General features: G+C 37.7%; 1 protein-coding gene across 21 annotated transcripts in view; it reads right to left on the bottom strand.

Annotated features, from left to right (window-relative positions):
• CADPS2 (calcium dependent secretion activator 2) overlaps positions 1–23,633 on the bottom strand; it is a 533,537-nt gene that overhangs the window by 178,379 nt on the left and 331,525 nt on the right. For all 21 annotated transcript variants that reach the window (XM_059171710.1, XM_059171704.1, XM_059171699.1 and 18 more), the window contains exon 9: positions 6,954–7,020. In XM_059171710.1, coding sequence (XP_059027693.1) covers positions 6,954–7,020 — 67 coding nt within the window. The remainder of the gene's footprint in view (positions 1–6,953; positions 7,021–23,633) is intronic.

Raw genomic sequence — 23,633 nt, forward strand, 5'->3', positions numbered from 1 at the left:
CAAATTAAGGGACAGATAGCACTTCCTTAAATATTTGAGTCTGTACTACGTGGCAGGCATACATGTAGGTACGTAGAAAGATCTATGTTGACTATAAATACATACATACACACAGGCTACACACACACAAATTTAGAAATTGAGACTTGTAAAGCAATTTTCAAAAAAAAACCCAAACAAACCCTAAGCCCACCAATGTCTCATTCTGATTTCACAATATTGCACAATTCTCATTCATAGGTTCTTCGTGCTTTTTTGGTAGGTACAAGTTCTACAAAGAGGAATCAGGCATTTCCCTGGAGTCAAAACATGAAGATAATAGCAAGTTTTCAGGGACTACCGGGTGTTCCCGAATGCAATGAATGAAAGAGGCATTTTGCATTGGGATCGCCACGGGGTCCGCACCAGATTCTCCTTACAAAATCCAGCCCCATGTTCGCTTCACCTTTTATATTTTAGCTCTGGAGATACAGGTAAGGGATCATGTAATAGCTCATCTTTTATAATTATTTTGAAAAGTAAATGTACTGTTGATGTCCAGGGGTAAACTGTATAATTAATATGACCGTTGTTTTCTTTACTATGGAAAATTCATTGGTCACAAAGCAAGAGTTATCTTAAAAAATACATTCTAAAGAAAAAATTCTTGTCCGCTAACATTTTGTTCCAAATAAGCCCCACAACCCAGAGAACTTTCAATTTTCTTTCATGTTGGAGGTGTGCATCTTGGATAAAATAATTTTGCTGACACATAATGACTATTAATTATAAAAAATGACAAATGAAAAAACAAGCCAAAGTTCTGATGACTATTTGAGTATTCCTGAGTCATCTAAAGCTTTATAATCTTACATATCTTAGGTATCCATGCCCTTTGGCCCAGTTACTCCATTTCTATAAGAATATTCCCACATACACACAAAGCTTAACATATAGGGGACACACACACACACACGCATATATATATACACACACACATGTAAATACATATGTTTACATGTACACACACACACACACACAGATTGTACCAATGCTTATTTTTTGAGGTAGAGAGGAAAAGGGAGGGAACACAGAGGAAGGGGAGATGGAGAGAGCAAGAAAGAATCTTATGCAGGCTCTACACTCACTGCAGAGCCCACCTAAAGCGCTTGATCTCATGACCCTGAGATCATGACCTGAACTGAAATCAAGAGTCAGATGCTTAAGGGACTGAGTCACTCAGGTGTTCCCACCATTGCTTATTTAAAAAAAAGGAAAAACTTCAATGTCCAAAAAAGGGGAATTGTTACATAAATTATGTTAAACCCATACTATGGGATCCAATCATCAGTCAAAAGAATAAAGTGGATTTTTATATACTGACATGGCACCTCATCTATAATATTTTTAAGGGGGATCAAAGCAATATACAGAATATATATATGGAATGATGCCATTTAGAAAATAAGCAAACACCAATAGAAAAAAAGTGTGCATGTGTGTGTGTGCATGTGCGCGCGCGCGCGCACACACACACACACACACACAGATAGAATTTCAGAAAGCCATTCTAGTGGCAATGGTCTTCTGAAAACAAGAATGGAATAAGGTGGCAATGCTGGCAGGGGTGTTGTTGATGAGGGCCTTTCATTTTCCCCATAAATAATTCTGTATGATTTGATTTCTTCCTACATTGAACATGCCTTCGGTTTGCAAATTTCAATCAAAGACAGCCACTATCCCATGACTTTCTTGATCTGACAAACAATATACTTCTTCACTTCCCATTGCTCTCAGCTAACAGCTGATGTCCGAAGACTGGATCTAGATCATATAATTTCATGTCGTAGTGGTATTCTCAAACACATGAGAGCAGCGTGCCACAGTGGGTCTCCCCGTGTACTGATGAGTTCAGAGAGCAACAGGCTGGGGCAGCCACTTCTTTTAAGTCTCAAGCAGATTTCTGATGGCGTCTCACTAACGGAGCGCTTCTCCCGTGTGTGCAGCACGTACGGATCCCTCAGTGACACGGCTCCCTGTTTACATCCTGTGCCAACTCAGCTGATGTGTAATTAACATTACGTCTTGATGGCCTGCTGTTGTTTGCAGCAACTTCAAGTCATGATTCTGACACGTCGACAACAAGCAGTGAACACTTTGAGACAGGGCCAAAACAACACTGATGTCTACTTCAGTTTCCAGTGATGTCACACAGTAAGTAGCCTTCACCAGCATGAGAGTCTCTGTGCTTTCACTTACTGGCCGGGTCTAGTCAAACTGTCTTGTACCTCATGAAATCAGTGATCCACAGTGACTATTCCTATAGCTATCTGTCTTCAGACCAACACTATTCGTGTGCATCAACTGAATCGTACCTTTAGGACAGGGAACATGAAAGTTTACTCTGTTGACTGAATTTGGATTTAAATGCTTGACTCTGCCACATACTAACTTTAAAATTCCAGGTAAATGATATAACTCCTTCATACAACAGGGATCTTATTTATTACCTATCCCTCAAACATACCTTATTTTGAGGATTAAACAAAATGATGTGTTAAAAGTGCTTCACATTGGGGCACCTGGGTGGCTCTGTGGGTTTAACCTCTGCCTTTGGCTCAGGTCATAATCTCAGGGTCCTGGGATTGAGCCCTGCATGGGTGTGTGGGTGGGTGGGTGGGTGGGGGGGGTCTCTGCTCAGCAGGGAGCCTGCCAGCTTCCCCCCACCCCCTGCCTGCCTCTCTGCCTACTTGCAATCTCTGTCAAATAAATAAATAAAATCTTAAAAAAAAAAGTGCTTCACATAAATGCCTGCTACTACTGCTTAATAAATATAAGATAGCAGTAACTGTGGTAGGTGAGTGCTTCGAACATACTGGATTTATCACAGAATATGCAATATGTGGAGACATACGGTTATTTGAATAAACATTAGCAGATTATAGATTTAGGAAATAATTCAGTTTGATTAAATCAGAGAATTTTAAAGCTATTAAATGCTTGTACTATAGTGAACAAAAATGTATTGTTGTCCTAAGTACTTTACAACAATGATATCCTCCAAATCTAATACTAGAACACTGAATAAGCATAAGAAAAATGAATCAGAAACACTTAAGTTTAACTTTGGTAAGATTTCAAACATATTCTTCAAAATCAATTGCTCTTTGCATTTGGCTTGGACCCACATTTACCACCTTCACTAAACAAACAAACAAACAAACAAAACCCAGCCTCTTAAAAACACATGGATATCTATTCAATACTGTAACTACACTCACTTCAGAATCTAAATGGGGACCAAACCTAATCTTACTTACAATCTTACCTGGAAGTTCAATAAGCACCCCACGTTAATAAATAATTTATTGTCCTATTTTGAACTGTGCTTTAAATGTTTATATGGAAGTCTTTTCACCTCAGCAGCTCTTCGAGTGTTCACTTTGAACAATGACTTTGCAGCTGGCCAAACCGGACTCTCAATCAATTTTTATGAGGACAAATTCTTGAGCTGATGGCTACATCTCCGGCTAGATCACTCGTATAATACACACTCGCAAGTGGTGATGAGATTCCCATTATCGCCCGAGCCCCATTCTGCCCGTGGCAGCAGCAGACACAGCAGGGGGAGAGTGTCCTCCCTCGAAAAATGACTCCTTCACCTTTCAGTAATGCAGCCTGCAGGTATGAACCTCCAAGCTGCGTGCCAGGAGAATGACAGCCCTCTTTAAAAATACTAATAAAAACTACCCAGGTCTTCCTGATGGGCCCTCTCACTGAATCTCCATACGCATCCATCTTGATTCTGAGGTGTGTGCATTCCATTTGTCTTCCTGTTACATTTGGAATTGAAACGAAGATTCAGTTGTATTTAAAACTTCAAAAAGTTGCCAGAGTACTGGCGTGTTTATCTCAATACCTTTGGCGTGGGATTCTCTGTAGGAGGGCATGTATGTACATATATTTGTGCAAAATTATAATGCTTAAATAGGACTTCAGATTTTAAGATGATACCTCAGATAGAATAAATATGCATTCATCATATTCTGGTAGTGTTTTTTCTAAATTTCAATTATGGGGTATATAGGTTTACATTTAAATTTTAATTATGGGTTTAAACTAAATTTTGCCCTCTAAAATGTTACACTTAGGATGTCTGGGTGGCTCCATTGGTTAAGCATCTGACTCTTGGTTTCGGCGTGGGTCAAGAGATCAAGCCTCGAGGTGGGGTCTGTGCTCAGAGGGGAGGCTGCTTGAGATTATTTTCCTCTGCCCCTTCTCCACTCAGTGCACATAGTTTCTCTCTCAAATAAAAATCTTAAAAAAAAAATGTTAAACTTATTTTTGTTACTGAGAGAACTTCATAGCTTCCTAAAGACATGGTTAATGTTCCTCAAAGACATAACCAATTAATGATCTTAAAGAACTCTAATTCTTTCTTTCATTCCTAAACTCTTTTATAGGGTGACCATCAAAGTACACACATTTGTTCTGTAACTTTTGGTTAGTTTACTCCTTACTTAGGTAAGGAGCAAAGGATTACCTTAAAACTCACCTGGCTAAAACCATGAGGTGATCATCTGATCTCTTAAGACTGACCTAATAAAGCCAATTTTCACACATGCAGTCAACACAGTTGAAATTCTCTTGGCCTGTCACTTAACTAGATCTCCAGACTAATGAACACTCTGATTCATTCTTTAAAACATAATAAATATGATCCACATACAAGTAATAAATATATACTCTTTGGTATTAACCCAAAGGAGTTGAAAACGAAAATCTACATAAAATCTTGCCCAAGAATGTTTATAGCAACTTTATACACAATTGCCAAAACTCAGAAGCCACCAAGATGCCCTTCAGTAAGTGAATGGATAAACTGATTCACCCAGACAAAGGAATATGGAATATTATTCAGTAATGAAAAGAAATGAGCTCTCAAGTTATGAAAAGACATGGAGGAAACTTATAAGCCTATTACTAAAGTGGAAGAAACCAATCTGAAAAGGCTATGTGCTGTAAGATTTCCATCCTGGAAAAGGTGAAGCTACAGAGACAGTAAAAAGATCAGTGGTTGACACGGAGGAGAGAAGGGCCAAATTGGCTTGGAACAGGATTTTCAAGTCAGTGAAAACACTGTGTGTGACATTTCAGCGTTGGATGTACGCCATTACACATTTGTTCAAACACATTTAATATACAACACTATGCGCACTGGATGACTATGATGTACCAATGTTGGTTCATTCTTGGTAACAAATGTATCAAGTGATGTTGATGATGGGGAGACTATGGCATGTGTGGGGGGTAGGGGGTGTATGGAAAAATAACGTCTTTAAGAAAGTAAAAATTAAAAAAAAGTGTAATGACTAATATGTAAAACTCTGTGCTTACTAAGAGTCAGCTAGGTTTGTTTGTGCCAATAACATCAGCTATTAAAACTATGAAGTTAAAAAAGAGTCTGCATTATAATGCATGAAGTAGGACAATGAAAAAGAAACTGCGGTTTCTATGAAATATCAGTTGAATGACTTAGAAAGATTTGATAAATTTGCTAATACAAACCTGTTAAATTATATGTGAGACATCTATAAATAGGAATAAAATCAAATGCCCAGAAAGATCTGCATGAAAACTGCCTAGTCAATGCATTTAAGTCCTTGTAATGATGTAAAGAAATTAAATATGGAAACCAAAAAAGAGGTCTTATGGGTGTGGTTTTGGAGGACAGATCACCCAGAACTCCAAACGGAAGACAATTACCCAAAGCAAATGTTTGGGCTTTCTATCAAGACTGCCAAAGTACTTGCATACAAGTACATGTATCTTTTGTTAAATTAGTTGACCAAATATTGGTTCTAATCACATAAGGCTACATTTTAACGAAATAGGCTGGCTGGCTGCCATGCAGATAAAACTACTTTTGATGGAATTTTTATACTTTTCATGAAGTTACCATGCATTGTGGCACATCCAACAATGGATAGATTACCTTACACCTGGAAGACAGCAAATGACAGTTATCCTTCCTTGGCATTTCACCATATTATTCTGATAGACTCCATTTAAAGTTTGCTTAATGCATGGGTAGGAATCAACAAGATTTTAGAGACTTTTTAAATGTTAAGAATACCAACAATTATTTTCTTTTCATATATATCCATTGGGGATAAAATAGCTTGGATTCATCATAGAATGGAATGACTGCTACTTAGAAAGTATTCCTTACTGTAAATTGATTTTGATGAGTACATTCTATGAGCAAAGGTTATCTGTGATTAACAAACAAACAAAACAGAGTCAGTCAGAATAAATATCCCAGTAACCTGTCTATATTCAGAATCGTATTGCAAACCAATCTACCAGTCCAGGTAATTTACCGATGTAATTATGTGAACAGGCGATAAAAATGGAGTATCTGTAAAAAAGTGGGAGCTTCTAAGTATTATGGTTTATTTATAAAACATCAGGATGATGCAGTTTTTCCCAAGGTATGGTCCTGTTATCCTGAAGAATTTAAGATCTTTTCATGAAATCTGTGAGGTCAAAACTATTTTTGTAATAATATTTAGACATCATCTGCCTTTTTCACAGCTATCGTCTCCGGTGCGTATGGTGGAATTTTCCAGTGGCTAAATTTCATCTGATATTGCAACAGATTGAATGAGGAAGCTGATATGAAAATACAGCTGCATTCTATTAAGCTAGACATTAAAAAGATGTACAAGAGTGTAAAATAATGCCTCGCACTTACCTAAATTGATTCAGAACACAGTTATTTTACATAAAACTGTTACTTGTGTTAGCATGTAAAAAATTGCTACTTTTATTTTGAAATTAAGTATTTAAGGATTTTTTTTTTTTTGGTTTAACTTCTAACACAGTGAATATCAACAGATTTAACCCACTAAACAAAAGTTTGAGAACTGCTGTCTTAGATTCATTGTGTAACAGGAAAATAATTTACTAACCTGAACAAGAACAAAGTAACGTTTTTTCCATCTTTTCCAAACCTTCTGTCCTAGGGCATACAGATATCTGGCAAGAAAAACAAGCAAAGAATATTTTAGATGAATAACGTTGTGGCTCTGTGTAATCGTATTTCTTCCATAGGTATTTAATCTTGAGACCAGCCTGCTAAAGGCAAAGTTTAGTTCATTTGGAAGCTGAGACAACATGTAGCTTCTGTGTTACAAAATGACTGAGCTTATTCTAGGTTCTTGAAAGGGAATTGATTTATGTGGCTTATCAATTTGTCAGTTCTTACTACAAATTGAGCGAAGTTGGAGCTAGAAAGGATAATCAGAGAACCAGTGGGAATTTTATTCTTAACACACTCTTCTTAGGAGAGACAAAGGCTATAACGTAGGGATAGAGGATTCATGTTTCAGCTCTTAGATGACCACGGCTGAGAAGTGTGGCCTAAGGGGGAGGCATCTGTAGAGTCAAGAACCCAGAGGGAAGGGTCACTGTCCAGTTGGATGACCCCAAGTTACGTTGGCATCGATCTCAGTTTCTGTTTCTTCACCTATAAATGGCAGGAATGGGTTTGCTGATTTCTAAGGTCTCTGCCAGCCTCAGAATTTGGTGGCCTAGCTGGCTTATGGAAGTATCTTGCTGCAAATTTTCCTAACTATGGAATTCAGGCAATCATGAATGTGAAGAAGACATAGCCTAATTCAACATAGTTACCGCCAGCGCTTTTGTTTAACTTTGCATTGCTGATAGGAACATGAGTCAAGAAAACTAACATGCATTTCCTAAAATGAATAAAGCAGACAATCATCTGAGAACAAAACTTTTCTTCTTACTGAATATATAGATGTAAGCATATATATCAAGGAGGAAAAGGAAGATATTAAACATTAATGAAGTAAAGCATATCATGGAGAGCTATTTTGAAATTATACCATAGAAACTTATACACACCTCCTACAAAAGTAGAAAAGATTGTTAGATGCTTGAAATATGACAAATACAGGCCTAATTTTTAAATTAAAGATTTTAAAATATTTTATCACTGTCCTTTTCTTCTGAAGTGAAGGTTCATCTCTGTAAAATCTACTCTAATTTATATACAGTTCTGAGTATTAAAAAAGTACTATGGTTATTCATTTATTTGGGGGCTTAAAGTCTTGAGACTTTCACAATGTTTATTTTTTATTTTATTTGTTTTCAAATATTTATTATTCAAAGAGCATGCGAGATGGGGAAGGCAAAGAGAAAGAGGGAGAGGAAGAGCCCATATGGGGCTCCATCTCACAACCCAGAGATCATAACCTCAGCCTAAACCAAGAGTCAGATACTCAAGCAACTGAGCTAGCCAGGCACCCCAGAGACTTCCACAATTTTAAAAACTAAAATCTTAGCTTGAATTTTTCATCACTTATTAAAATAATTTTCTTTTGTGAAGCAAAGCAAATGCTCTTGCCCCCTCTTAAAAGAAATTCAAGATATTGGCTAAGGTATGTTGAAATGAATGGGTACACTTTAAAAAAATTTTTTAATACCCCTTCCCTCATGTGTCCCACCATAAGCTTTCCCTCCTCTGGCAACCGCCAATATATTCTCTGTATCTATGGGTTTGATTTCTTGGGTTCTAAATTTTCAGAATCAAGAAAACTAACATGCAGTTCCTAAAAGTCAAAATAAAAACTAGGCTTTTACATTGGAAATCATCATCCACACTGCCTAAATTACTTACATTCTTTCAGACACATCAGCTAGCTAGATGAACTTCTCTTTGGCTCGCACAAAACCCTTGATACCACATGGCCTGCACTCCTAGATATGATGTGAATTCATTTAGTGACCGACAGAGACATCCACAGTTCCTGTTCTCACCTGTTCACCTCTCGAGGTCCCGTTAAAACCTTTTGCCCCACCTTTGCTCCAGCTTCTCTAATTTCTTCTTTGTGGTTTTGGTGAGAGGTGTTTAGCTGCTCTCTTTCTGTCTGTCCTAGGTAATTTCCCTCTCCTGAAATGCACACACCCGAAGTTCTATCACAGGGTTAACAGCAAAGACCTCAGGAGCTAGATACAGGAGATAAGACCGATGGCCTGTATGAAGTGCACAAGCAAAATGTGCACCAAGGCTGCCTGAGAGCCAGAGAAAATGTGGCATCACCTTTGCCAGTGATTACTGCCTGCTTCTGAGCTCCTTCAAGGGTCTCACTTAGCATGCTGCTGGGCAACTTGTGTCATACATAAGTGAAAGTGAATAGTAATCCACAAACCATCAACACCATCAGCAAGTGTAAGTCTTGCTGAGAGTGAAGGTCCTACATAAGGAATACTACTACCTGCTACAACCATCACTCAAAGCCATGGATCAACACACTGGGAACGACAGGGTAGGATGTCTCTGAAAACAGCACAGCAGTGGGTGGACACATGCATGTGTCTACTGGAGGTTGGGAGAGGATATAAGAAATTGAAAAAAGACAATTTGAGACAGGAACCAAGGGAAGCACGTAACGTTCAATTGGGCCCCGAGGTATTCTGGGGTGATACACGTTAAGGAGGAATTCAATCAACCATACACGGGAGTCACAAATGAACAAGTGTATCTCGGAAGTAGCTGGGTGGCAGAGTTTTACTCTCTGCCTAAGGAAAAAAAAATTACATTCAACAAAAGATCGATTGCATAAAAGAAATAGTATAAATGTTATGTAGCAAGAGTAGATAGTTTCTGCCCTTCAGTTTTCACATTAACCAGACTAAAATTTTATAAAATAAAATGGACATGAATACATCCGAAAAGCTAACTATCCTGGATAAGAACACATTAAAATTAATTTCAACAAATTTGAGGGTTTGTTTTTTTTTTTCACTCTAAGAATGATTTCTGGCATTAGGTATCTAGTATCACTGTCTTGCTGCCTTTTCACTGGTATAGAATTAGATTCTGGGCATAAGAGATATTTAAAACCGAGGGAAGAATGAGAACAAGATATTCATCAATATTGTTTAAAATAAAAAACTCAAAACTGCCTAAGAATCAAATGGTAAGGAAGGAGTTAAGTTGCTATTAAAAGTGATGTCAAAAAGAATGATGTGAGGGGTGCTTGGGTGGCTCAGTGGGTTAAAGCCTCTGCCTTCAGCTCAGGTCGTGGTCCCAGGGTCCTGGGGTTAAGCCCTGCATCGGGCTCTCTGCTCAGTAGGGAACCTGCTTCCTTCTCTCTCTCTGTCTGCTTCTCTGCCTACTTGTGATCTCTATCAGATAAATAAATAAAATCTTAAAAAAAAGGAATGATGTGAAAAAATTATTATAAGGCTAGGTTAAAAAAAAAAAAAAAGGCAGTTACCTGAGCTTACAGTACATGCATGGGGAGAAAATCCAGAAAGACACATCAAAATATTAAGCCTGCAATTAATACTGGGCTGAGATTAAAGATGAATTTCATATTTTTAAAAAATAATCTCTATGCCCAACATGAGGCTTAAACTCACAACCTCAAGGTCAAGAGTCGCACGCTCTACTGAACCAGCCAGCTGCTCCTCTGTGTTGTTCTTTATGACTTCACGTTTTCACCATTTCTACACTAAGCAGGTCTTCCTTTGTTTTTTTTTTTTTTAAAGTAGGGTTTACTGGTGTGGTTTACAGAAGGTAAGAACGCTCCATTTCAGGTATATAATTTGGTGAGTGTTGACATCGCAATGGAAGTACCAACACCACGGACCTACAGAACATCTGCCCCCTCTGCCTGCCCCTCCCCCACCAGAACCTGCCCCACCCACCCCCGAAGTTCCTTCAGGTCCTTTCCTGATCAGTCTCTTCCTCCCATCCCCCAGCTCTGCAACAACTGTTCTGATTTCTGACTTTTCGTTTGTTTTCCAGAATGCCATAGAGATGGAAAAAAACAGAGTACGGAGCCCTTTTGTGTTTGGCTTCTTTCATTTAGTCAATGGCTTTTGAGATTCGCCACTGTTGCTTGTATCAGGAGTTCATTCCTTTCCGTTACTGAATATTATATTTCATTGTATGCAGTCACTTCAATGTGGTTACCCATTCGCCAGTTGTCAGACATTTGGATTGTTTTCTCTTTTTCTAGCAATCATAAACAAAACTGCTAGAAATATGCATGTAAAGGTCTTTGTGTGGGCATGTGTTTTCACTCCTCTCAGGTAAATATCTAGGAGAGGGATGACTGAATTGTATTTCAAGTGTGTGCTTAACTTTATATGAAACGGCCAAACTGGTTTTCCAAAGTGGCTGTACACTTTTGTATTGCCACTAGCCATGTTTGAGATGATGTCATTTCATTAACAGAAAAAAAATATTATGAAGGATTTGGGAGACCTAATCACTATAGAGCCATAAATCATATTTTCAGTACAACAAAATCAAGTACAGTGACAAATATCCTTATCTTTAGTCTATAGGTATCATGAGTACAGTGGAGGATCCTACAAGCTTTAATAGTTCAATGGTTTACTGGTTTTCAGGGTGATTTCCAGGTTGTGGTGTGGTGCTCTTAGCTGTAGGAGGGTTGAACTGTGGAGAGAATAAAGAAGAAGTCGAAATCATTTGAATATTTGTCATAAGCACAGATCCATTATTAGAAACGTGTAAAAAAATCAAAATGCATTCTCGCCACACTTTTTTTTTTTTTTTTAAATGTTGTGTAGGGTACAAATTCTCTTTTATGGATAAACTGTAGTAAGATCTGCTAAGATTTTTTTATTTCAGAAAAATATACTAAAGTTACATTTAACACATATGTTCTACTAGGCAGTAAGATTCAGTTCATTACACTTCCATAGCGATATTTGAGTATCCTTAATTACTAAAAATTGAGTTCCTCTATATAGAGACTATATCCATAACAAATTTTTGAAGAATTTGTATACATAAGCCAACTTGATCATTATTATGAACATCAATTATAACTGCAAGATTCTGTGAAGGAGAAGGTATGGTTGATAAGGCTAAATCTAGTGATGAAGTTATTTTACTTGTCATCCATTTCTGTTTCATAAAAATAGAATTTTTAAAAATTCTATTAAAGTTTAAAAAATATGTTATTAATATTTTCCTTTCTGATTTCTGAACAAATTGGTTTTTTATCGCTTGATGAACTCTGATTCTACCCAATAAAGGTGTGTAGAGAAGATCTTCCAGGAAGCATATTTATCATTCTGGACAGAGACTACCTTGGTTAGTCTGTCGTTTGGTCTGCATAGCAGCTGTATTCTCCCTGAATGTTCTGTAACCTGCTGAGTCATTGTTAGCTTCCTCTCAATTGATTGTATGATTAACTCAAATAAAAATGTCATTTTTTTTTTTTTTTAGGGTATGTAAATCAGACCTGCCAAATACCAGTCAAACTGGGAACACACAGTTAACTGGGCTTTATGTGACAATTTACAATGATATCCAGCAAAATAAATATTCATCGTATAGCCCAACAGTGACATTCTCTATGGCATACTGCTAGTTTCTCTCACCTTATTATGAAGAGGTCTTAAATAGGAAAGTGAGTTTTTTGCTTTTTTTGTTTTTCTTTTTTACATGAAGCTTTCAACATTTTCATCAAACTAGAGAATCTGGTTTTAAACAAAGTGTTTTTACTCATCCTTGTGTATTATCATCAATAAAATGGTCTCATCAACAGATTGAGAAAAGTGGAGTTTGGTGAAAATGAGCTTCAAGCAAACAAAAATCAGTTCTATGACTATGCTTATTTTTGTTGAATTTTCTAGAGAGATTTACATTTCATTACATGTTCATACTGCAATGCTTATGAAATAAAATTATCTCAGCTAAGTAACAAATGGATGGAAAATGAAGGAACACAAATTAGCAATTTCCATAGTCCTACTACATTCTCCAGACCTCAGAGTATGGCCCCAGAGGGGATAAAAATCCCTAATCAAAATTAAATTTGATCCAATAATTACTTGAATGGAAATGAGAGAGAGAATCTACTGTATATAACATACTTGAAAAGGACATACTTCCAATCCTCATTTGTACTAAATATAGAACATTTTTTTCCACTGAAATATTTTCAACACAGCACAATACTCATGTAACTAGAGTATTTTGGATTACTTAAAAGTAACTGCTCAGATACTATTTAATAGTGTTTGCTTTCATCAATACATCCAACTTAAGGTATTAAGAAGTTGTTCCCTTTGAACAAAAAAATTGCCTGCTTAACTTTAAAATCTTCTCTTCTTACATGGGATTAGGTAACAAAGAAATTAGCAGCACTGACACAAAGCTTGGATTTAACACATAAGGCTTAAAGCCTTGAAGCATTTGGTTTTATAGATCAGTATAAACACAGCAATAATCTTAAAGAATTAATCCCTCTTCTAGGGCAGCTCCTAATGGGGAGTACTATTTGCTCCAAAGAGACAGAGCATTCATTGCTAGAAAACAAGACACAAAACCAACTAAATGTGTATTGATGTGTCATTTGCCTATGACTATTTTTCTTTTTTTTTGGTGTTATCGTTTTTGGGTCATACTCTATCCTCAAATATAGAAGATATGCCTCCCTGAATTTTAAGATTTTTGATTGCATCTTTAAAATAGGATGTGAATGCTGTTAGGTAAACTGTCAAGTGAAGAGAAGAAAGGAGAAAAAATTAAAGAACTTCAGTAAGGCCAAAACTCAGGTTACATTCAACAAGACAAACAGAGCACTATTTTTCATCTTCTTTATCACTAACTATAGTCAGGAGAGAATCTCCACACTAAAAATGGTATTATCTTCATGACATCACTATGATCCTTAAAAGAGTTACGTGTTAATAACCCAAGTTGCTTCTAAAAGTTTTCATTTGTGGACAAAAGCAGAGCCTTCATGAAATCTGTCAGAATGATCTATGACAACAGGAACAGACACTTTTCTTTAGATAAGTGTGGCTCATTAGCAGTGTGTATTATCATCAATAAAATGGTCTCATCAACAGATTGAGAAAAGTAGAGTTTGGTGAAAATGAGCTTCAAGCAAACAAAAATCAGTACTATGACTATGCTTATTTTTGTTGAATTTTCGAGAGAGATTTACATTTCATTACATGTTCATACTGCAATGCTTGTGAAATAAAATTAGGTTAAATGCTTGTTTTTACACATGCCCCCTTGAATGTTTTTTTAAAAGTAGATTCACATATATCATTCTGTGATTTGTCTCCCTTTAAGCCAAAAACCCTCTCAAATTAGTTTTAATAATAAGTTAAACCATTTTCTGTAAATGACATAAATTCTCTGCTAATATATAGAAGCACAAAAGTTAATGAAATTTCAAGAACTCATTTTCCGATTAGTTTTCAAAATTGAGATTTAACTCAACTTTGTAACACAGCATGTCTGACCTCCAATATATCCTACAATATTCTGGCAAATAAACAGCTAATATTCTGTAGGCCGTATTTGAAATGGAAAGTGGGAACATGAAATAACTAATTACAACTACCCAAACACTTTAAAAGCGCTTTATAAAACCTAAAGATTGTTCAGAGAATACTTCAACATACAAAAATTCTCCAAACATACTACTAAATATTGTAGTTAAGTTTCAATTAGAGTGGTGGCATACAGTTCTAATAGAAAGGAGGCTATGACAATTTATTTGCAGGGAGTACATGCTGTGGGAGTTCACGGTTTCACTTTATGATGAAAAATCATCACTAATGAATATTTGAAAAACATAATTGTATACAGAATATGGGAATTACTCAGTGCTTGGAAAAAAGGACCATTACTTTTCTCAGATCACTTGAGTTTAGCTTTTAATTCCAAGAAATGGAACAATCCATCTACATGTTGAATGATAAAGTCTTCCTTATCCAAGGTTTCGTTTTTCAAGGAAAAAATACAAAAAGGAAAAAAAATCAATATATAGAGTCGTTTAGTCCTGGAAAGGGCTTTCTTAAAGAGAAACCTCAGTCAAGGTTGAAGGAGCAATTAATGCAGGCTCAAAAATCTGGGCCATTCTGATAGAGTTCGGTTAACATGTGGCAGAAGTAATCATCCACTTGTGAAAATGATTTTCGGTTCATTCTCAAACACCTTTCAGACACTCATGATCCCATTTAACTGACAACAATACAGGCTATCTGTGGGCACCATTGCATCTGATGTGAAAACCAATAGGGACCAAATACCCTCAGGCACTTTCAGTCATCCTGCACGGTCTCTGCTGCCTGTAGAAAAGAAATCTTCCTTTCACTGCATTCTTTCTTTTATTTAACCCTGCCAGATACGCCTTTTTTTTTTTTTTTTTTTTGGTTTTATTTTTCAGCTAAGGACGACAGAAAGAAACTGATTCAAGACAACAGTGTGACCTGGGCATTAAGAAATCTAGAAATAAATACTTTCCAATTGGCTTTTATTCTGCCTGAATTCTTGTGGAAAAGGGTACGGGAGGTGGGGAGACAAGGAATGGATACCCACCAAGCAAAATTACTTCACATTTTGAGAGAAATTGTGAATGAAGAAAATCCGAGACTCCGACGGCTGAACAAGAAGTTGAAATGCGTGTGCTGTAGAAACAGACTTACAAAAGCAAATGAGTAAAATGTAGAGCCCTTCACTCATTTTCTGGATCACAGTTTACAGAATTGGTAACATGAAGAGGGTCTCCCCTCCTGGGCCTCAGGAGTCCCATCTTCTGGTAGTTCACACTCAAGTTAAATCGGAGTTAAATCTCAGGCCGCGTCAGCATTATCAGAGTCAGGAGAACAGCCTGAGGTATAAAAGCTGTGTTCTGGAAACTGGCCTGCCACTGCATACTCTAGGATGTGAACAGAGGCACACGGACAAGAGGCAAAGACTCTACCACCCCAGACTCAGCCAAGACCCTGAGAACTATGAGCAGCCGTTCCTAAAGGAGTTCTGAAATAAAGGACAATGCGCTGTCACCTAGAAACAACATTGAACTGGTGAAATTACAGACGTACTGTCCTATGATTAGGACTTTTAAACAATGACACACAAGCCAAACAACGTAAATCAAACCATACCCAGAAATCTGTGAGCGAGGCAGTTTTTCCTATATTTATCTTTCATAACTGAGCAGCAGCATTCTTGTATATCTCAACAGAAAACATGCCCTAAAACCGTTTTCAGATGGTTCATGGTCTCATCAATACTGATATTCCTTAAGTTACACGAATATGGTAGGGTCTCATGCGCAAAACCTCTAAAACGGATGGTAGATTTTGTAGGCGTGGTTGCATGTTTTTCTCACTTCAATGTCCTTCGAGATAAGCAATGCTTTTCTGCATGTGCAGAAGCTTTACTGCTTTGTTAGAAGTTGAAGAAAATTAGCTTTCTCAGTGGATTATAAAATATCTCAGAAGGGGATTAACATAGGTCCAACCAAGGTGCAAAGGAACCCACTCCGACCAAGCTGCCTTGCACAGAGGCAAGTCTGTGCCTCCATCCCCTGTGAGGAGGGCACAGGCTGGGAAGATGGGACTCTCTGGGGGGTCATGCTAGGGACACATTCCAAAAGGAAGTGCACACCACACTTGGTGAAGCAGCTCTGGGGCACATACCAATTAAAATGAAATAATTCAGGGTGCCTGGGTGGCTCAGTGGGTTAAAGCCTCTGCCTTCGGCTCAGGTCATGATCCCAGGGTCCTGGGATGGAGCCCCGCCATCGGGGTCTCTGCTTGGCTGGAAGCCTGCTTCCATTCTTCTCTCTCTGCCTACTTGTGATCTCTGCCTGTCAAATAAATAAATAAAATCTTAAAAAAAAAAAAAAAGAAATAATTCACTTTGGCAATCCTAAATGTTTTTGTGAGATAATCCATTAAACTCTCCTCTTTTTAAAAATGTAAGTGGTTTGGTGATAAGGAAAAGTTTTAGCAAGGGGTTTCTATGTATCAAATTGTATCTTTTTTAAAAATGTCATTTATTTGAGAGACAGAGACAGCATGAGCTTGGAAAGGGATAGAGAGGGAGAAACAGACTCCCTGATGATGAACATTTTTTCATGTGTCTGTTAGCCATTTGTATGTCTTCTTTGGAGAATTGTCTGTTCATGTCCTCTGAACATTTTCTGACGTAATTACCTGTTTTGTGTGCGTTGAGTTCGAGGAGGGTTTTTTGTTTTTTTTTCAAGATTTTACTTATTTGACTGACAGACATCACAAGTAGGCAGAGAGGCTGGCAGAGGGTGGGGGGGGAAGCAGGCTCCCCGCTGAGCAGAGAACCCAACGTGGGACTTGATCCCAGGACCCTAGGATCATGAACTGAGCTAAAGGCAGATGCTTAACCATCTAAGCCACACCAAGCACCCTGTATCAAACTGTATCTTATGACTACTGGAAATACCTTCCTTTTTGGGGCACAGTATTCCCAAGGCAAAGCAAAATAATCACTTTTAAATATTATACACAATACAACTAATCCTGAGTTAGCAGAAAATTTAAGGTCTGTAACTGGGGTTATCTCCTCTACCTCCTTTATATTTAAGATATATTTGAGATGAAATGTGTACACAAAATGCCCATTTATAAACTATAGACATTCTAAAAAGGAAATCATCGAGAAAGTAATTTGACATTCAGTGTTTTCCACTGTGTGTCGTGGGACATCTGGATACAAAGCAGTATTAGGCAGAAAAAGAACAAATTTGCTGGGTAATATAAGCTAAATGGTCTGTATAAAGGGATGAGTAAGAGCTTGTAGTCGATGTGGAAGACACACCAAGAAGTACGGAGAGGAGGAAAGAAGAGCAGATGGAACATCTCCACAATTACAGACTCCTCTTCCTAGAATATCTCTTAGGAGTCCTGTTCTCCAGCATGCACTTCGGAAGTTAGTTAGACCAGGATACTGATAATGAGTGTTTAAGCAATAAAATTATACAACTCAAATTTTTACATGTTTAAAATTAATGAAAAATCCTAGCTAAAGTATCTTCTTTGCTTCTAACATCATTCTAACTAGGGAGTCTATACATATTTGTTTGGGGGCAAAAAAAATTTTTCTGTAATATTTGGATCGTGATGTCCCTGGATTATATTTGATTTCGGAAAGATCTCTCGTTCTCTGATGTTCAGTCTCTGGTCTTGGTTAATGAGAAGAGTTTTGGAGGACTCTGAAATTTAGAAAACAAACTCTATCTGTCTTCCAAGTAACTTACCCTCATGGGAGTCATTTACAAAGACATTTGAATTCCTTCTGATATCCAGCAGGTCTCACAGATTCACTTCCCGGACAGCCTTGTTCCACCTACAGTGGGACACTGGAACGTCAACATTGGGTCTCGTGGAGCTCTGGTCCGCAACAGGAGAGACTATCCCTCCAGCTCTGATGCTGTACCTTGGACTCAGTGTCTCATCCCCTGCCCTCATTGTTTGGATAAGCTACCTGATACACAGGCCAAGGATCCAGCTTCCCTCTTGTTTGTTTGTTTTTTAAGATTACTTATTTATTTATTTGAGAGAGAGAGAGAGAGCCAGGGAGCGCACCAGCAGGAGGCAGATGGAGAAGCAGGCTCCCCGCTGAGCAGAAAGCCCAATGTGGGAATGGATCCCAGACCCTGGGATCATGACCCAAGCTGAAGGCAGACGCTTAACTGACTGAGCCACCCAGGTGTCCCTGCTCTTGTCCTTGCTCATCTTCCTTGGACACCGTGGCTCTTGAATTCCGGACCCGTGCATTGGTCCTAGGTCTCGGTGATGGCTCACATCTGTAAACATTGCCTGTGCTGAGATCCGTGGATACTTTTCTTGACATCATGTACTCCTCCTCTGCACAGATACTCTATTCTCCCTGCTTCTCTAATAGTTTGTGGGTTCACGGTCTTATCCCGTCAGCTCCACGCTTCTTATAATTTCATTACTTTCCCACAATTTAAATCAATTTAGTTCTTGAGTCTCACATTGCCAGTTGCTTCCCATCCCTCAAATCAACTATCGCCTTTCTCAGAGAAGCCCTCCCTGATGTCCCTGATAAGGTCATATTCCTTTATTTTATTTTATTTATTTATTATTAAGATTTTATTTATTTATTTGACAAAGATCACAAGTAGGCAGAGAAGCAGGCAGAGAGAGAGAAGGAAGCAGGATCCCTGCTGAGCAAAGAGCCCGATGCGGGGCTCGATCCCAAGACCCTGAAACCATGACCTGAGCTGAAGGCAGAGGCTTTAACCCATGGAGCCACCCAGGCGCCCCCTTTATTTTATTTTATTTTTAAAGATTTTATTTATTTGTTTGACACAGAGACAGAGAGAGAGACAGTGAGAGAGGGAACATAAGCAGAGGGAGTGAGAGAGGGAGAAGCAGGCTCCCCACTGAGCAGGGAACCATACATAGGGCTTGATCCTAGGACCCCCGGGGATTATGCCGTGAGCCGAAGGCAGACACCATTTAACTGAGCCACCAAGGTACCCTGGTCATATTCCTCTATTGCATGTATTGGGCAGGATGTGACCCCTTCTCCCATAGCCCTGCCACAGCCTATGGCAAGTCATATTGAATTAGTTCGTTTCTAATAACAAGACCGTAAGTCCTTGTAAGGGCAAGGGCCACATCAGCCAATCCCCACCACTCCAGCCCACCACTGTGCCTTCTTATAGCCAGCAGTCCATAAACATTTTTGGAATGACTAAATGGCTTTTCTAGGTCTGTCATTAGGAACAATCATAATAAGAACAGAAAGAAAGTAAATCTTCAGCAAAAATTTATATAATATGTATTAAGGTAAAAGAAAAAGCCTTGGATAGACTTTGGATAGTCTATAAAGCTGATATTTTTATACTTATTTAATCATGAGTATTCAAATAGTTTTAGCAGAATATTATTCTCATATTTAACTTAATATGGAAGATCAAAACCTAAGGGGAGCAGGAAGCAGCTGCTATGAAACGCAAATGCAGAATTTCAAGAGTCCGGTCCACACACCTCGTCATCCAAAAAACGGAGTTCTGAACTTTTTTTTTAAAAGATTTTATTTTTTTATTTGACAGAGATCACAAGTAGGCAGAGAGAGAGCGGAGGAAGCAGGCTCCCTGCCGAGCAGAGAGCCCGATGTGGGGCTCCATCTCAGGACTCTGGGATCATGACCTGAGCCAAAGGCAGAGGCTTTAACCCACTGAGCCACCCAGGCGTCCCTGAATGTTTTTTTTTTTTAAGGTGCAACATGGGGCTTGAACTCACAACCTTGAGATCAAGAGTCCCATGCTCTACCAGCTGAGCCTGCAGGGTGCCCTGATACTTTAGGTAACACAGTTTGAACCACTGCTGGAAAGGGTCCTGAGGCCACACTATCACAGGGGCCTTTGAGTTAAAATGGAACAGAATACATTCTATGTCTCGCAATCTCAAAATCCCCCCAGATTTCTAGCTCTACTAATATTCTTAAAATTCTTAAAAAAAATTTTTTTTGCTGATATATGGACATTGTTGGAATCTCTCAAAAGCCCCAATACTTCTTCATAAAGCATTTTTCTCTTTTCTTTGTCTTGGTTCTGAACAAGTTGGTTCAGAGAACAGAGGTAACAAGTGGCAAAAAATATCATCACCTTAGTCAGTGCTATCATCAGACATTCTTTCTGAACTGCAGTCACAGACCTCGCTGAATGGTCTGTCTGTGTGAAGATCCTGCCATGGACAGAATTATTTAGGGAGAAGCAGAGAAGGGGGACTCCCTATGGACAACTGGCCTTCAAAGGACAGAGTGGAAAGGGCTGGTCTATGCATGCCCTGTTCCTGCCTCTCAGCTAAGCCGTCAGGTAAGTCTGATAGAGGGGAGGAAAGAGGCCAGGAGTAGGCACGTCATGGGTGTCCCCTCATGTGGAGGCAACTATCAGACATGAGCAATAACTTTTTCAAAACAGAGACGAAAAAGTGAAAATATTCAGAAAGAGACAGAGACAGGGAAGGAAAGGGGAAGAAGAGAAAGCCAGAAGCAAATGCTATTTTTAAGTCTCTTTAACTGCTGTGTGCCTGGTAGGACTTTCCCTTTTTTCCCATTTAAAACAGGAACAGCAGTACTTGCCCTGAGTATCAGCAACAGTGTCATTACAAAAACAGTGTGGTGATGGATGTAAAAGGGCCTTTGGAACTACAAAGCACAATGTCAATCAAGATATCATCATTATAGCAGTAGTAGTAAAACATACTGAAAAAAAAATTCAATCTAAACTTTTTTGAAGGACTTTCTGGAAAGTGTGGGGGAATGACAATAAATTTTCCAATTCTGTCCATTAACAAAACTTTCTGGAAAGTGTGGGGGAATGACAATAAATTTTCCAATTCTGTCCATTAACAAAACTTTCTGGAAAGTGTGGGGGAATGACAATAAATTTTCCAATTTTGTCCATTAAAAAAACTTTCCAAGAGTGGGGCAAAAATTTGTCCATTTTCCTAAAATCAAGTATAACTAGGATATTGCACAAGTTACAATAGAACTAGTTTTTCTCATTCATCAAATAAAAGTATTATTTCTGTGTAGTACATGTATGTTTCCCAGTTACTGAAATCCTTAAGTTCTGAATAAATTGCTATTTATCAACAAACAAATTCTAGAATAATATGGAAAAATGCACTTTGATGTAGTTTTTTTTCCTCACCTCTATCTATTTATTGGGGGAGAATAACAAAATGAAGGCAAAAGTAACAAGGGGGCCATGTACAGTGACGCTGGGATTTTAGGGCTAGGCTTATAAAATGTATCCCATTCTCCTTTAATTTTAAAGCTTAAGAATTTCATTTATTTATTTGCCTCTAAAACTATATTCACAGTACTTCTGCCTATGAATGCAGGATAAAAAGAAAAATGAAATCAAGACAGTTAATAGAAAAAAAAAACCTTTGACATTTACAAAACATTTTCAGAATTTCAAGTTACAGGCATTTTTGGTTAATACTGACCTTAGTGATATCTTTGATCATTCACCTACTACTAAGCATTAAAGTTTTTCTACATTAATTCGATAAAATGTCTTGACAGGTTTGATATGTCCAAAATGAACTACCACTTCACCTCCTTCTAACCTTTCTTCTTACTTTTTTTTTTTTTTTTTTTAAAGAAAATGGCCTTAAGGTTGCTTCATACTCCTTAAAAAGTGCCACCTTTATTACAAGTTCTCAAAGGACAAAAATATTGTTCTGTTTTCAGGGAGTGCTTGCGCCATCTACTGGAGGAATATAGGACTACTTCTGTCAAACAAAAAACTAACTCTTTCAAAGACATTTTCCTTTAAAATACAACTTTGGAACAAAATCCTGTCCTTTTCTTTCTTGCATTTGAAGGCACGTTATCAGTCTAGGAGATCATGGTTCCCCCAGGGTTAGCGTACATTATTTCAAATGTATGCAAATATACATTAGTTCAAATATCTCAATATTCCCTTCTTCATGGAATCATTTGAGAGTTATACATTCAAAGGTAGAACTGTATGTAAAATAGAAAAATACATACGAAGCAAAGGAGATAAATAACCATTTTACTACTTATTAAAAAAATATACCAGCATCTAGTTTTAAAACAAATATAAGCAGAAGCCCTCTGCCATTTAGAATGATGTTCCATAAATTTGTAGAATATCAAGATTACGTCACAGAGAAGAATTAATAAAACCATTCCAAAAGTATCTTTGATTTTTTTTTTTTCCAGAGACACAGTGAGAAAGCATGAGCAGGAGAAGGGCATAGGGAAAGAGAATCTCAAATAGGTTTCATGCTCACGCGGGGACTGATACCGTGAGACTGACAGACTGAGCCACCCAGATGCCCCATTCTCTGACTTTTTCTTGCTAGTTAAAACCCCAATAATAAAACATAATGAAAAAAAAAAGTAATACATAGAAGACCCTGACCTGTACCTTTTTCCCCCCAGTTCTTTTTATGGTGGCACTAGCTAAACAGCAGAAGAACCACAAAGAAATTTGAGATTCGTTCATTTTCCATTAAGGAGGCATATTTTTTTCCTAGGAAAATTAAATGGGAGGCTTGTTTGAAGGTCCCTATCATAATTACATCCTGGGGTCTGGGGGTTGACTCAGTTGGTAGCACATACAGATCTGCTTTTCAATAGGATGCAGGAACTAGAAAGTTATAAATTACAATGTAACTGTAATTGACAAGGATCCAGATAATTTTCAGTTTATCAGAGGACTTTTCCTGCTGGCCTTTTCTCTACAATCAGAAGGAAATAGATAAGAAAACAAACTTACTTCAAAGATTATAAGACCTATCTTGGAAATAGTGCTCTTTAGTGATATTTAATATTTACTTTGTATAGTTCAGGTAACCAGATATGCTCCCCAGAAATATTAACATGATGTAGAAAATACTATGAAAAGTGAAGGTAAGTTATCACAGGAATTCTCACAAGTCTGAGATTTTCAAAAAGATTACCATAGGTGAATAAATGCTCCTCAATCATCAACTAAAGTTAAAATATATTTATAAACTCTAAAAAGCAACACAAAATTCTAGTAAATATTAAGGGAATTTTCAACAATAGAGTCTGAAATAAGGTTTCTGGTCAGACTTCCTCCGCTAGCATTCAAGTTAATTACCCTTTCTGTTCCATCAGCAAGTAACAAAAAGTCAAAACAAAACAAAACAAAAAACTGAGTAAAATGGCAGACTATAATATTACAATAGAATATATTGTCATAATATACATTCTACACAGATATTCATCAACTATTATCAATTCATTTCATTGT

This window comes from Mustela lutreola, chromosome 4, assembly GCF_030435805.1.
Source record: "Mustela lutreola isolate mMusLut2 chromosome 4, mMusLut2.pri, whole genome shotgun sequence".
In the NCBI taxonomy this organism is placed as follows: Eukaryota; Metazoa; Chordata; class Mammalia; order Carnivora; family Mustelidae; genus Mustela; species Mustela lutreola.